This window comes from Struthio camelus, chromosome 14 (genome assembly GCF_040807025.1).
Source record: "Struthio camelus isolate bStrCam1 chromosome 14, bStrCam1.hap1, whole genome shotgun sequence".
NCBI lineage: Eukaryota > Metazoa > Chordata > Aves > Struthioniformes > Struthionidae > Struthio > Struthio camelus.
In genome coordinates, this window is record NC_090955.1 from 19,104,161 (window position 1) to 19,118,171 (window position 14,011).

The following is a 14,011-nucleotide window of genomic DNA, read 5'->3' on the forward strand; positions in this document are numbered from 1 at the left end:
TACACATAGTCCTGGAATATAACTAATCCGTTTACTTCAATGCAAGCTGGAAATCAGGCATAAAATGAAGGAAAAAAAATCTTTATGGAACTTTCAGTGTAATTTTTTTAATGCAGTGGAATTACTCACAGTCCATAAAGCTAAACAAATGTAAGATCCGATCTGAAAGAAAACTCCATGAAGGTTAAATAGAACATGTTCCAAAATCACATCATATTACAAAACTAAGCTATGGATAGTGTACTTTTTTTTTTCTAATTTAATTTTAAAGTTAAAACTATGAGGACTACTCATTATTTATACAGAAAAAATCTCATTTGGCTTCTGCTTTTCACCAATTACTTTTCAATTTGAAAGGGTCATTTGATTGTAATTAAGCCAAATGTTAATGAATAATTCACTAGCTTTTTCCTTCATCCTGTCCTATTAATTAGTTTGAGCCAAAAGGCTCAAACTTTCAAATAATAACAAATCTTTATTCAAATATTTGGTAATGCTCAAAGACTCAAAGCTGTTACAGCACTCAGTCATGAACAAAGAAGATTCTATTTATGAAATGAAAACCAATAAATAAAAAAAAAATTTGTCATCAACTTAAAAATTTCCAAAAACTTAGATCTTCATACAACATACTATTGGGAATCTATGTGTAATTTCATATGATAAACATAGAACTAAAATTGGCATCCTTGCAATTAATTTACAATGCTACTGCATAAAAAGATGGAGAGAAGAATTCACAAAGAGAAACTACATGCTATACAGTTACTTTAAATCTTCTTTCCTTTCTCTATGAATTATGTCAGATGCCTAGTTATATAAGACAGCATGGCACTTTTGGAGCTCCTATAATCTGAGGTGTTTAAAGAACTTTACAGATACTAAGTAGAACACCATGACTGCAAAATAATGTAATAATGAGCCAAATTCTGCTTATTTTATTCATGTTTTCACCAAAGGTGTTGCAAACTGGTTGCATGAGAAAAGTAAGAACAAATATTGGTCCACTGTAACTAAAATGAGCCAAAATGTAAAATTTACAGGAAAACCTGCTTGCAAATACTTTCTTGTGATTTTGATTCGGAGTTGCATTCACAGCTACAAAAGACTGTCAATCCTACTGGAGAAAAAGCCAAATGCTGCAATTTTGCCCTGAAACACAGTTCATCTTATACGAACATCTAGTCTTGTAAGATTTCTGTTGCTTATGCTGTAACTAACCTTGGCCCTACCCTCAGCATCTGCAATGCTAATATAGTCTTATATTGATCTCCCTGTCTCTTTATCCCCTTGATCAGTATGCTTGTTGTGCAGATAGTTGATCTGATAACTTTTATCCATACTTAAAAGGAATGAAAAGCAGCAAGAAAAGTAAATGAGGGAAAAAAAGAGAGTACAAATGCGTCTCTAGGATCCTGAGAGGAAATATTTGTACAGAACACAACAAATGGTGTCACCGAGATGCTAGCTAGTTAGGAGAAATAAAATGGAAGATTAATGTTGATGCGCTCAGGGTGATCATAAAGGAGTGAAAATAGACTGATGACATCATTGTAGAGAGCAGATCTTTTCTTGCTAAATCTATAGAAATACATCCAACAGACTATCCCCAAGTGGCACTGAGCTTGATAATGAAAAGCAAAGGGAAGCAAACTTTCTTTACTGTTTTATGCATAACCCAGCATCTGTTACAGCAATAAGTTTTCAGCTTCCTGCGTCAGAAATGAAGTGGAATTGAAGATGGATTTAGGAATTACTAGAAGTTTAACCCTGTCCTATCATAGCTCCTGTGAGATGAAATGGCCATTAACTTATTGTGAAGTTTAACATAAAGTTGGGACTAACATTTTTCCACTCTATTGTGGGTCTTTTCTATGCTTTCTTTTATATTATAAAACCTTGTTTAGATTTTGACTCCTGCTGAGCACTGAGCAGAGTTTTTAATTGTTGTTTTCCCTTAACACTTAGGGATAAGCTAGGACAGGGCCATGGATACAGGCAGTTCAGATTTTTCATTCTAATGTGCACTAACTTGCATTTATCAATGTCTGAATTTCATCAGCTGTCATGCTGTCTATTTGTCTAGTTCTGTTTCTCTGAAGTTCATCACAGCCTCCTTTTATAAAGGCTTAGGCTAAATAATTTTGTCATCTTCAAATGCTGCTGACCTCCATTTTTGTTCTATCCTCATCCCTGCCTTTCCAGATAATTAATGAATATATTAAATACTAACTACAGTACTGATCCTTGGGACATACTAATATTAACCTCCTGCTGAATTGAAAACTGACAGCCTAATGAATTAAATTCTCTGTATAAGAACAACAGTGTTGACAGTGAAAATCAGGATGACTTGTGCTTTAGCCTTAATCTAAAAACAAAAAACAACAACAACAGAAAACCCCAAACCTCCGTGAGTACAAACACTTGCAATTTCCAATGACTTTTATGGGACTTGTGAAAAACAAGGCCACTGAGCACGTACAGTTTTAGGTAACTCAATCTGACAACTATTGCCTCAGCTTGAAGATGCTGCAGATGTCTTAGGTAAAAACCAAAACCAAAAAGATGAAATCTCATCTCTGTATACCTGCTTCACTTGCTGTTTACAGAATCATTAAACTATCCAACAGTACTATAAACATTTTCCCCATGAAATTATTAAATGCTCCTGGGCTAGAATATCCTTGGAACTTCAAAACAAATGTGGATATTTGATCCTGACAGGACTGTCTATAGAATTTAGACCTAATCAAGCCTAAAGTAAAAGATGAAAAACATGAACTAGGCTTGAAAGTCCATTTCTTTCATACTAATGACTATAACTATAATCAGTATTGGCAAGACATGCTTCCTTGACAGAGTTATTTAGTTTTTTCTGGATACCAGAGAATTTCTGAAATTTCTCTGACATTTTTATACAGTATCTGTAGCAGACGTTTCTGTCAGCAAAAAAATATTTTAAAAAAATATCACTAAGACACGCAAAAAGAAGCAATTCCTTTTTGTTCTGTTAATGTTATAAAAACTGTTGTATAGAACCTTAAATATATAATGAACATCATCCAAACTTTGAGTTATTTCTGAAACTAACATACTTCAATACTTCAGAATGTAAAGAAATGCATGGGATTTATACAGCAGCTTTAAAATACTCTAGTTAGTATCCTGCAGGTATCCTTCCTGTTGTTTGAACTTCATATCAGAGAAGAGATGGAAGAATAATGTGACCCTGCCTGAGCAGGGGGGTTGGTCTAGATTATCTCCAGAGGTCCCTTCCAACCTCAACCATTCTGTGATTCTGTAATAATGCAAAAATGTTAATGAATAATCACATGCTCTTGGAAATGCATCTCCTTCATCCATCGAAAATTTTTTGAGAGATCAAATTTTATTACCACAAATGTTTACAAAAAGTTTACAGGTATAATAATGTGGCTATATTATCAACATTTTAATAACTTGTATTACTGAGTTAATAGGTCTTCTCATACGAAGTCTGGATTGCCAACATTAGAAACTAAAACCCAATCACAAAGACAAATTAGGAGTCTAAACTTAAGTGGAAGTCATTCTGACCAGACTATGCTTTACCTTCTGTGGTCATGCCTGAGAGTAGGACAACACTGTGTCTCCTAATCCACCTCCATCTGTCCACCATGGCAGTTTAGGTGTCTGTTGTTTACTGGAGCACTGGACCGGTAAGATACACTGCACTTAATCTGTAGAGTAGATTTTTATATGCACACAGATCTGTCCAAGATTTCCTTGTGCCCAGCAAAAGTTACAGCTACTATCCAGTCTGACGAAAGTCTCATATGGTGTCCCAACTTCACCCAAATCAAATTTCTAGATAGGATACAGGCCATCTGGGAACACTAATCATATAGTAGACTGGGAGATGCTTGGTATATTAGGGAGATAGGAGATTGGAATGGAATTTCTAGATTAATCCCAGACTTCCTTTGTGGGTTTTGGTTTCACATCTGCAAAATGGAGATAATGGGCAGCTGTGAAAACAGGTTAATTAAATGCTTGTGAAGCCTACTGTGAAAGAGGTGAAATGGGAGATTAGGACTCAGGACAGAAAGGGCAAAAATGAATGAAATGAGGCCCATATATAACTGAGAGTCAGAGACAACACAGAAATAGAAATCAAAACGGGAAGAAGATACATGTGTGTGGAGATGGCCACAAGCAGCAAAAGTCAGATCTTCAGATTCAAAAGCCATGGAGTTTAACTTTGTGCCATATTTGCTAACCTGGACACAATTTTACTCATGCAAGCTGTGTGTACATTGCTGGTACTGTACCTTAATTTGCCAAGATTTGGGATTTTTTTTAAAAAACAAGAGAGACGTTAAAATCTCTGCTCAGCAGCTTGTTATCTGCAGTGAATTTGTCTCATTCAAACCATATTAACCTTTTTTTTGTCAGAAATTCCCGGTCCTTTCATACTGCAGTAACTTTCTTGTTTCATGAATGACATTTCTTTTCACTGAGTACTCTGTTCCCCAAAGTAACTTGGTTGGTTTGTGGCTTTCCTGGAGGAGTGACCCTGAAAGGAATTAAGGAGACAAAATAGCAATCAGCTGACTTTAATGCAATGTATATATCTGACTTCTGTGCTGGCTCCTTTTCTTCCCACAGTCAGATCACTCAGCGCTCTCAGAGTTCTACTGTCAGGCACGTAACGGAGGCCTTCCTGGTATTACCCAGTAAAACCTACTAGGTCCTACAATGACTTCTTTCACCTCTTGATGCATTGTAGTGTGTTGTGTTTTGCAGCACCTCCTACTTTTTCTGCTATCACTCTACTACAGTAAGTTCAATTTCCTTTCAAAGGATTCATTATACATATAGCAGAATTTGTATTGGGCTTCTTCATTATCAACAAGGTACTGTTTTTTTATTACTGTGATATTAGAATGGAAAAAATAGAATTTTTCAGAATAAAAAAAATGTTATTTTACATTTGAAATACACATTCTATACTTCCAGGATGTATGGAGAAATAGAGTCTAGCTGCATAGGTTAAAAAACCCTCTAGATCACTGCCAGTGCTGAGATATGTAAAATCAGGACTTCTATAGGAAGAGAATAGGAAAAATAGAAGATATATTTTTATAAATTGTATCATGTTGGTGTTTAAGGCACTGAATATAACAAACCAATTCAGAACAGTGTTAACATTTAAAAAGACTCAGAATTGCTGTTTTTGATTGGCCATTTAAAGTTTCTGAGGTGTATATGCCCTAATTTGAAACCAAGTAACCTTGAGAAGATCATAATTCACTTTCCTTAGTAATATTAACAAAGTCATTGAACATACTCACATGCCTATTTATATATCAATTATTTTCAAGCTTTTAAGAACTGTTCTTCCATAAATTTCCCTGTCATATTTAAAAGGAAAACAAAGGTTGAGATTTTTGTTTGTTTGTTAGAGCTTTTCTTGTGAATTCTAATCATTCATGCATTCATTCAGTTATTCAGTGAATAGCTCATTAATATGATTTCTATCTGTGTACAAAGGCACATGGCAAGAACCATATTATATAATAGTTTGAAAAGATGGCTATAAATAACCTATTTTAATAACCATAAATTTACATTAGAAAGGTAGATAAGCTCTGAAGTAAAAAACACTTATTTTTCTCCGATGATACTGTTTCATAATCTCAGTGTTATCAGACTCATCTTGAATAATTTAATAAGGTCTTGGGTTTTATACCATCTGGGAAATTATTGCATATCAAATGGATTTATGTGATAGGAATACACATTTAAAAAGAGCTCCATTTTTCTTTTGGGGCTCAATGATGCTTACCTGGTACTCATTCAAAAACTCCTAGTGACATCCATTGGTAGATTAGATTATGCAAAGAACGGCAGGTTGGGCCCCTATTTTACTAATTTGCTAAACATGAGTGCTTCTCTGTGAATAATTTGAAACAAGTCAACTGTCATAGAGTTTTAAATTTTCCTTCTTTATTACCATTAACTGACCGCCTTAATTTTAGAAATTTACTGAATTTTTGTCTTACTTTTGCCAAGCATCTAGTAATCTTCTAGACATACAACTTGGAAAGAAAATACTGGCAGGCATAACCAAAGTGTTCAGTTTTATAGTTGCTATCAATCCATCATTAGCTCTGTAGGAACAGTTGTAAGGCTGAAAGGATGTTCTCATAAACTCTTCAATAGGTGTATGAAGACATATAAAGTCTAATACAGTAAATTGAACATGATAACTCTACTAGTAGACAAAGTGATAAAGAAATAATTGAAAAAGGAATGTTATTTTATGTACTGTGCAAGTCTGTGATACCTATTTTAAAGTAATGAAGTGTAATGCCCCGTACGGCAATTACATCTCTGTACAGGCACAAGCAGCTGAACAGAGGCATTAATGCTGAGGCAGGAACCTATCCCATGCACTTCTAACTGGAGCATCTATGCCTAATAATCAGAGTTTTTCCAGTCAGTCTCAACAACTGTGCCTGTTTATATATAAGTAAAGTCTTCCATTTATTTTTTTAAATATTGGATGGTTATAATCAGATACTCAAATACAATATCTGTGAATTATTAATATCCACCATCTTGTTTCATTGTAGTAAGGGATACCAGCTGTGATCTCTAGTTCCTTTGCTGACTATTTTTAAGCACTTTTTTTGCATGTTGGACTACTTTATATATTTCTTTGACTAATGTTTTTTGACGGAGGTAGCATTAAAGCATTGTACTTAGAGAATAGAGATGAGTAAGATGGATATGAGGCGGCTGCCCTTCTGGGCAGATGTATCCACATGTGTCCACTTTTCAGCAGCAGGCATCATTCAGATTGCCAACACTGTTTTTGAACGGTGAAGTTCAGTGAAGCTGAAGTGTCACTGGATGCAGCCTGCTTGCCTGTCAGAGGGAAAACTGACCAGCTTTCCCAGCTGCTTTGTATCATACAGTTTTATTTAACATGAAGCACAGCATCAAATACAAAGAAGCCCCATCACTGTTATGCTTGCCTTAAGTTACTATTCCCAGACAGCTTGCTTTCTCAAGGTCTGTTAACATACCCTTTGCATCTCCTGTTCAGCCTGCCGTAGGTAACTCCTGATCTCTTCTCAGCCAGGTCTCTTTGTCCCCAAAGAAACAGTTTTCTGTATTAAACATGTTGCTGTTATTTAATCAGTCTCTCTTTAGCCTTTAAATCAAATGTTAATTTATTTGAGAAGCTTATGAGGGGGACAGTGCAGAGTATTTTTCATTCTTCTGCTGCGGGAGCCCTGATTCCTCCAGGTTTTACACATTTAATTGTTGATGCAACCCAGAGTCACCCCTATATTGTTTACACACTTTTATGCACATACATGCAAGGGCTATGGTTGGAACTGTTCTAAAAATTGTATTAGGCTTGGCCCTGTATACTTTAATATATAATCTCCCACACCTCATTGCTTGTCATTTTGTTGGAATTTCACCCTCCGAGTTGCAATTGCTCAGAGCTGGTTTTCGTGGAGGAACATTTTTTAAGCTTTTAAATTATTCAGACATTTTAAAATATCATGTGCCTGAAAATAAAGTCAGGTGTTCCTCCGTTAGGTTTTTTTAGTAACCTTTTTTTCCCTGAATGAACGCTAGAACCTGAAGTTTTCTGTAGTCAAAATTTGGTAGAGACTTAGGCCTCGATCCAGGAAAGCAAATACACGCATCATACTTAGTGTTAGATACATGCTTAATATCCCTTTCAAGTTGATTCAACCTTCCTGAACATGACACGGCCTTCAAATACTTGTATTGTTGAGAGCCACAAAATACATACTGTATACCCTTAAGATCTGAGGGCTGGGCAGAGATTTGAGATTCTGAAGCGGTTCAAAAGGAAGACAAGCAAGCAAGCAAGCAGCGTCACTATTGCGCCATTGAAATACTTTTTTTTAAGCAAGGATTTTAAGCTGTTGCACTGTGAACAGAGGATCACCTTATGATATACTGATACAGGTTTTCTCTAGCTTTATTAAAAAAATCTTTCTACCAGCAATTGATTAATTTAAAGTATTTAAGCCAAGTATATGTCTTGTTGCATTCCTTGGTAGTGTTTTCAGATTTCCAAACCAGCCAAGTGAATTTGCAAAATCTTTCAGTAAGATTCCCCTTTTTGTTTTAGTATTTCAGTAGAAACATTATCAGCACCTGGTGTTTTGTTATTTACTGGGTGTATTTTGATTGCCTCTTGAATCTCTTTAAAACGTAATTCTTCCACAAATGGTTCAGCTGCTTGGAGAATAGCTATTTGCTGTTTGCCTTCATCCCTCTCACAATTAAGCAGCTCATTAAAGTGCTCCCCCTATCGTTCTGTAATTGCATTCTTTGTGACTAAGCGATTTCCATTTTTGTTCTTTATCAGACTTATTCACATGTTCATTGATATACATGTAAAATTACCTCATATTATTAATACTTCTCTCCTGTTCCACATCTCCACCAAACCATGCCAGCTAACCATCCCTCCAAGTGAATATATTTTTATTAGTATCTTTGCATTGTCATTCTAGTCTCAGAAGGATGTGCTGACTCCATACGGGTACCATCGCTGCAGTACAGAAAAAGGAAAAACAGCACTGCAGTGACTATGCTAAGTCAACCTATGATTTTAGTAATTTCTCACAGAGGCTGGAGCTAAACTATCTGCTTCCTCACCTATTCTTCTGTAGCTTCGAGACCTTAGTCTCGAAGGCTAATGCAATGCTGCAATGCATGACTCAGTATAACTCAGCAGAAAATTCACTTGGTAATTCTACAGTGCAATGGAAACTGCAAAGTTGCTCTCCACCACTGGGGACTTGAATGTCTCTTGCATGAATCTACTCTTACAATGGCTTAGCATGCTTTCGAGTATGCCCTTAAAGATACATCAGACATTTAATTGATGTCCTTAACTGTCGTGTTTCATCAGAAAGCTTGAATGTCATAACTCTACTTTGCTGTTCCTTACCAAGTGTTTTAAGTCACCTCAGTCTAAGACATTTTTGAGAGCAACAATAATTTTCCAGTAAAGCTTTGAATACTCACCATTATACACTGCAGATAAAAAAAAAAAAAAAGTGAACTAATACTGAGATTGCAAAACTCACTTTTAAGTGGTAGGAAGACTTTTTATCACCTTAGTGAGCATTTTGCATCCTGTGAACTGAATATCAACTTCTTATCCTTTTTGTTGCAATTACATTGACTGTAAACATAACATTTTAATTTAATCATGGGCTATTTTATGACATCCTTCGCTAATATCTGAGTGTTTACTGAGCTTACCTTCGTAACAGATCTATGAATAAAGGTTAAGAATTGAATGACAGAAAGAGTAAACAGATAAAAAGTATCTGTTTATTTTAGGGATCAAACTAAGATATAATGGCTTGATTTGTTAGAGCATTAAACATTTTAAATATTTCTGGGCCTAGTTCCCAGTGACTTAAATTGCAGTTGCAGAGTTCAGCTCTTCTGTAAATCAGACTGCACAATTTCAAGATGCCCATTCAGAAAACGAGCAATATACAAGTAGATGCTACTACGAGAAGTGAACTGTCCAGCAGCACACAGACCTCTAGGATAGAGAATGGAATAGCCTTGCTAATGTATTGATAAATAAACCAGTAAGTGAATAAATATTTTTAAAATCCTCCTAGGTAAATAAAAATCCCTAGATAAGCTTACTTGCTCTGAATAGATGAGAACTAGTTAAGCTCTATAGTGCCTAAATTAGAGCTGGGCAAATTCTCAACTATGTCTCTGAACAACAACCAATCTTCCAGGGCAGAATTCAGCTATTTTAATTCTGAGAAGATTCTTTCCTTCTTAAAATCCTCTTTTTCACTGAATATATGCCATCCCTCTTCCATACCTGAGGACAAATAGGTCCTTCACACAATAGCTTCATTCACTACATAGCTTTGATTAATTCCAGGAGTGTGACGTTTCCCATGCGCTGCATGGTGAATAGATCTTACCATAAAACATATGTTTCTATAATTATATAGATAAGTGCACATAGACTTAAGGATAAGTTAAGATTGCAGTATCAGTGTGACTCTTGACTTACAAAAAATAATGGTCTTTCACAGTACTTTCAGGTAATGTCCTAAGTTTCTAAAAAAGCAAATCATTAACTACCCAGAAATTCCATCATATGGAATCATATTTATCCCTATGTGACTCACAAATTTAAAGCTTCAGCAAAAACATCTGTAACAAAGTTACTGAGTAGTACAATGTTCTCAACCACTGTGAGGTCCAGTCACTAGCCAGAAATAAAATATATACATTGCAAGATATTTACAAGATACAGTTTAAAAAAAAAACAAATTGAGACTTGTGATTCCTGGATTCTGTTCCAGGCTCTGAACATTTAAATGATTACAGATCATTTGGTTCTGATTAAATCTTTTCTCTGCTTTTTCTTCTTCTTTCACTGTTCTACTTTCTATGGTGTTCCAGCATGCTTTTGAGTAATACAGAAAAAAGGTCAAGCTAGGTTAGCTGAAGAGATCTAGCTATTTACTCTGCTCCTTAGAAGAGTTCCAAGCTTCTCACATTGAGACTACTTCTGGTAATCATCTAGTTTGCAGAGTACACATACCCCCGAGTTCCTTTTCTGAAGTTCTTCACCCCTGCGTTTTAGTCTGTCTACCATTTTTTCCAAGGGCATGAAGAGCACAGGAAAAGCAGTCTTCCTGCATTTAAAGATACGAAAATACATTTTCTGACAAATGCATTATTGTTAAGCTTAGCTGTTAGCATCACTGTTAATACCACAATGCATCCATTGAAATAGTATGATAAATAATGTAAATATGGATAGGTAATATCTATATCCCCTACAGATTCTTTAATCTTTAACTATCAGCCCTATTTTAACAAATGTTGCCCCAGTCCCCAGAGGAGCTGTGTGCAGCAATGCCCTGGGACTTTGCTAGGGCCTGTGTGATGGAAGGTGACAGCAAGCTCGCAGCCCCCCGATCTCTGTGCTGGTGCCAAGGCCTTCTCCCAAATGCCCAGTTAATGCTGAGGATGTGCTCCATTTCCAAGGAAACTGAGGTGAGCTGGTGCAATGATTTAGGTTTGTGAAAAGTACCTTGTTGATCCTAACCATTAAGTTTATCGCTTTCTAAACTCTGCAACACAACGTAGTGAAACCCATTTCCTCTCTCAGCAGCCCCAGTAAACCCCCCCACTTCCATTCTGCTTACCCCAATGCAGTCTTTCAGTTGCGAACATCTTCAACAGTTTTACTTGCCAAACGTTCCTGATTTTGACCGCAGCCTTTAATGTTAACATTTATATCATTCAAAATTGCTTCCCCACCAATCACTAGATTTTTTCCAAATACCAGCATCGCAACAAAAAAGCTTCAACAGCCCTTAGCACTAGGGATGTCCTTCATGTTAGACCCAATTTAACCTCCATGCTATCCTTACCTTTTACTACTTCCCTTGCTAGTATTCAAAAGCAATTATACGGCTCCGGCTATTTCCAGGAGTTGAAGCAATTCGAAACAAAATTACCTCCTTGAGCGCACGGCAGACTGTTATCGGTGCAGCACCATTCGGCCTGGGTGGGACAGTCACGAAGCGGCAGACGAGTTACAAAGCCACGCGGCGGGTTTTGCGCCGTCCCGCTGAGATGCGCGGCTACCGCGGGCTGAGCGCAGCCGCGGAGGGGACCCCCGAGCCGGGCCGGGGGTGCTCGGCGCTAACGGGAGACGGCCCGGCCTCGGTCCCCGCGGGCCGGCGCCCCGGGCAGGGCAGGGCAGGGCAGGGCAGGGCAGGGCAGGGCAGGGCGGCCCCGGCCCGGCCCGGCCCGGCCCCTCCCCGCCCCCGGGGGCCGGCCCGCCCCGCGCGGCCGCCGACGTCCCTCCCCCGCGGCGCACGGGCGGCCTTTCCCGGGCGGGCGGGCGCGCTGCTGCAGCGCCGCGGCCCGCGGGACCTCGCCTGCCCCCGGCGGCGGCGGCGGCTCCCCGGCGCGCAGCATGGCTGCGGGCGCCGCCCCCGCGCCGCTCCTGCTGCTCCTGCTGCTGCTCTGCCTGGCCGCCGCCTCCAAGCTGAACATCCCCAAGGTGCTGCTGCCCTTCACCCGCAGCACCAGGATCAACTTCACGCTGGAGGCCAGCGACGGCTGCTACCGCTGGTGAGTGCAGGTGCGCGGCCCGGCCCGGCCCCGCCGCCACGTGCGGCGCCGAGGCCGCTGCCCTTTGTCCGCCGCCGCCGCGGCTGCGGGGCCGGCGCACCTGCGCGGCCGGGCCGGGCCGGGGCCCGCGGAGGCGGGCGGGCGGGCGGGCAAGGCGGCGCTTCCTGCCCGCCGCGGCGGGAAAGCGCCGCCGGGCCCTGCCGCGCCGCCTCGGGGCCTTGCTGCCCCCGCAGCGGCCGGGCCCGCGCTGCTGCGCCGCTTCCTCGCCGGCTTGGCGGCCTTTCGGTTGGTTTGGGGCGGCCCGCTAGCTCTCCCGGCGGTCCCGGGTCTTTTTTCACAGAAATAGAGAAATACTTGCGGGGAAAGGTCTGCAAAGGCTCAGCTCAGGTCAGTTGCTTTAGGCAGCATAATTGTTTCCCACAACGTACTCCAAATCCCCTCAGCAGGGGCCGCGTCTGGCGCTGAAGAAGTCCTGCGGAAAGTCGCCGTGGGCTGGAGGGCCCCCCGACGAAGGCAGTGTGCCATGCCATCCCGCACCCCGGGCTGTCCCATGGCCCGTGCGGCCAGCTGCCCAGGGCCCCAGCACGTGGGGCCTGCCCTCTGCCCTCGTGTCACGGCTGTGGAAATACGCCCGCCCCTCAGCAAGGTCTGTAACGGAGGATGGGTGGTTTGAACTTGGGATATGCTGCTTTGGAGGAGCTTAACTGAGGTGAAACAGGGAGTCTCTCAGTGTTACAGTATACTGGAGTGATATGCTGAGCACATTGTCTTGGAGGATGAGGTCAAGAAGTCTTAAAAGGATGGAAGCTTTGCTGGTGCCTGGTCTTTTGGAGGCCTCCGTGAGCACGTGGGGTGTAGTCAAGAACATCCTGCGGAGAGCCTCTCCTTGCACCTCGCACGCAGAGGAGGCCTGCCGGCAGAGTAGCCTCCTTAAAGGATGCACACTTTGGCTATGTCGAGTGCAAGGGGATTTCAGGTAAATACCATCGTGTGTGCAGACAGAGAAGCTATGTCGTAGTCAGTCCTCATCTGTCCTTTACTATACCAAAATTGCAGTTTGGATTGGTAACAAGCAGGCACAGTCCATCTGAAAGAAAGGTGAAAGTCCAACTATGTTTAGGAGGATACTTCCCTATGTGCCAGGCTGCATACTTGTGCTGCTTGTAGCAGGTTTTTGTCATTAAATTTGTGGTTGACAGTTACTGAAATACAATTCCTTGGACTATAGTTTTTACTCTGTATCTGTTTGCTGCTCAGACCTCCCTGTAAGAGTGTATTTACCTGGTGGTCCTACCCTTCTCATTTCTGACCTGGTTACAAGTCTGTGATCTGTGACAACTTGAAGTTTGCAGATGTTGGTGCATAAAAGCAGTAGTAAGAGCTGCACTGAAAGCTGACCAAAAGCAAGTTGCCAGGTGCAGCTGCATGTGTTTGTGTGATTTAATTTTCGTAAGGGCTATTTTAGTGAATATCTCCCAAGTATGGGGTTTGTCTTTTTCCTTACCATAATCTTTAAGGTCCTTAAAAGGATATGGCATAATTAGTATATGTAGTAAAGTACATTCTCGTAAGGCAAAAAATGAACTCATCAAAATGCTAGTAAAATCTGAGGGGCATAGCTCCTCCTTCCTGTGCTGCCGGCAGTCTGCTGGGTAATGTTGGGCCGGTTACAACCAGTCCTGCATTTGCCACCGTTTAATCAGGAGAGGTATGTAGACCTTTGTAAATCTCATTAGATCTTTTTGTCTGTTGATCTTGAGGTTATACTCTAGGAAATGCCAGACTGGGGCCCAAATTTGATCTATTCCATCTGTAATGAGGAGGTGAC

The 14,011-nt window shown here is 40.3% G+C and overlaps 1 protein-coding gene and 1 long non-coding RNA gene across 5 annotated transcripts in view; one reads left to right on the forward strand and one right to left on the reverse strand.

Moving 5' to 3' along the window:
* NUP210 (nucleoporin 210) overlaps positions 1-14,011 on the forward strand; it is a 94,099-nt gene that overhangs the window by 11,435 nt on the left and 68,653 nt on the right. The window contains exon 1 of one of the 3 annotated variants that reach the window (XM_068960238.1): positions 11,993-12,183. The exons of the other annotated variants lie outside the window; for them this stretch is intronic. Within the exon in view, the coding sequence (XP_068816339.1) occupies positions 12,026-12,183 (158 nt within the window). The 5' untranslated portion in view covers positions 11,993-12,025. Of the gene's footprint in view, positions 1-11,992; positions 12,184-14,011 lie in introns of those variants that run through there. 3 annotated transcript variants of the gene reach the window in all.
* LOC138069203 (uncharacterized) lies at positions 909-11,848 on the reverse strand. Of its 2 annotated transcripts, XR_011144019.1 has the most exons (4): positions 11,562-11,815; positions 10,637-10,730; positions 7,077-7,160; positions 909-4,558 (listed from the first exon to the last, which is right to left on the reverse strand). It is a non-coding gene; the product is annotated as an uncharacterized lncRNA (long non-coding RNA). The 2 variants fall into 2 exon arrangements; XR_011144018.1 differs by lacking the exon at positions 7,077-7,160 and having other exon boundaries at positions 3,379-4,558; positions 11,562-11,848.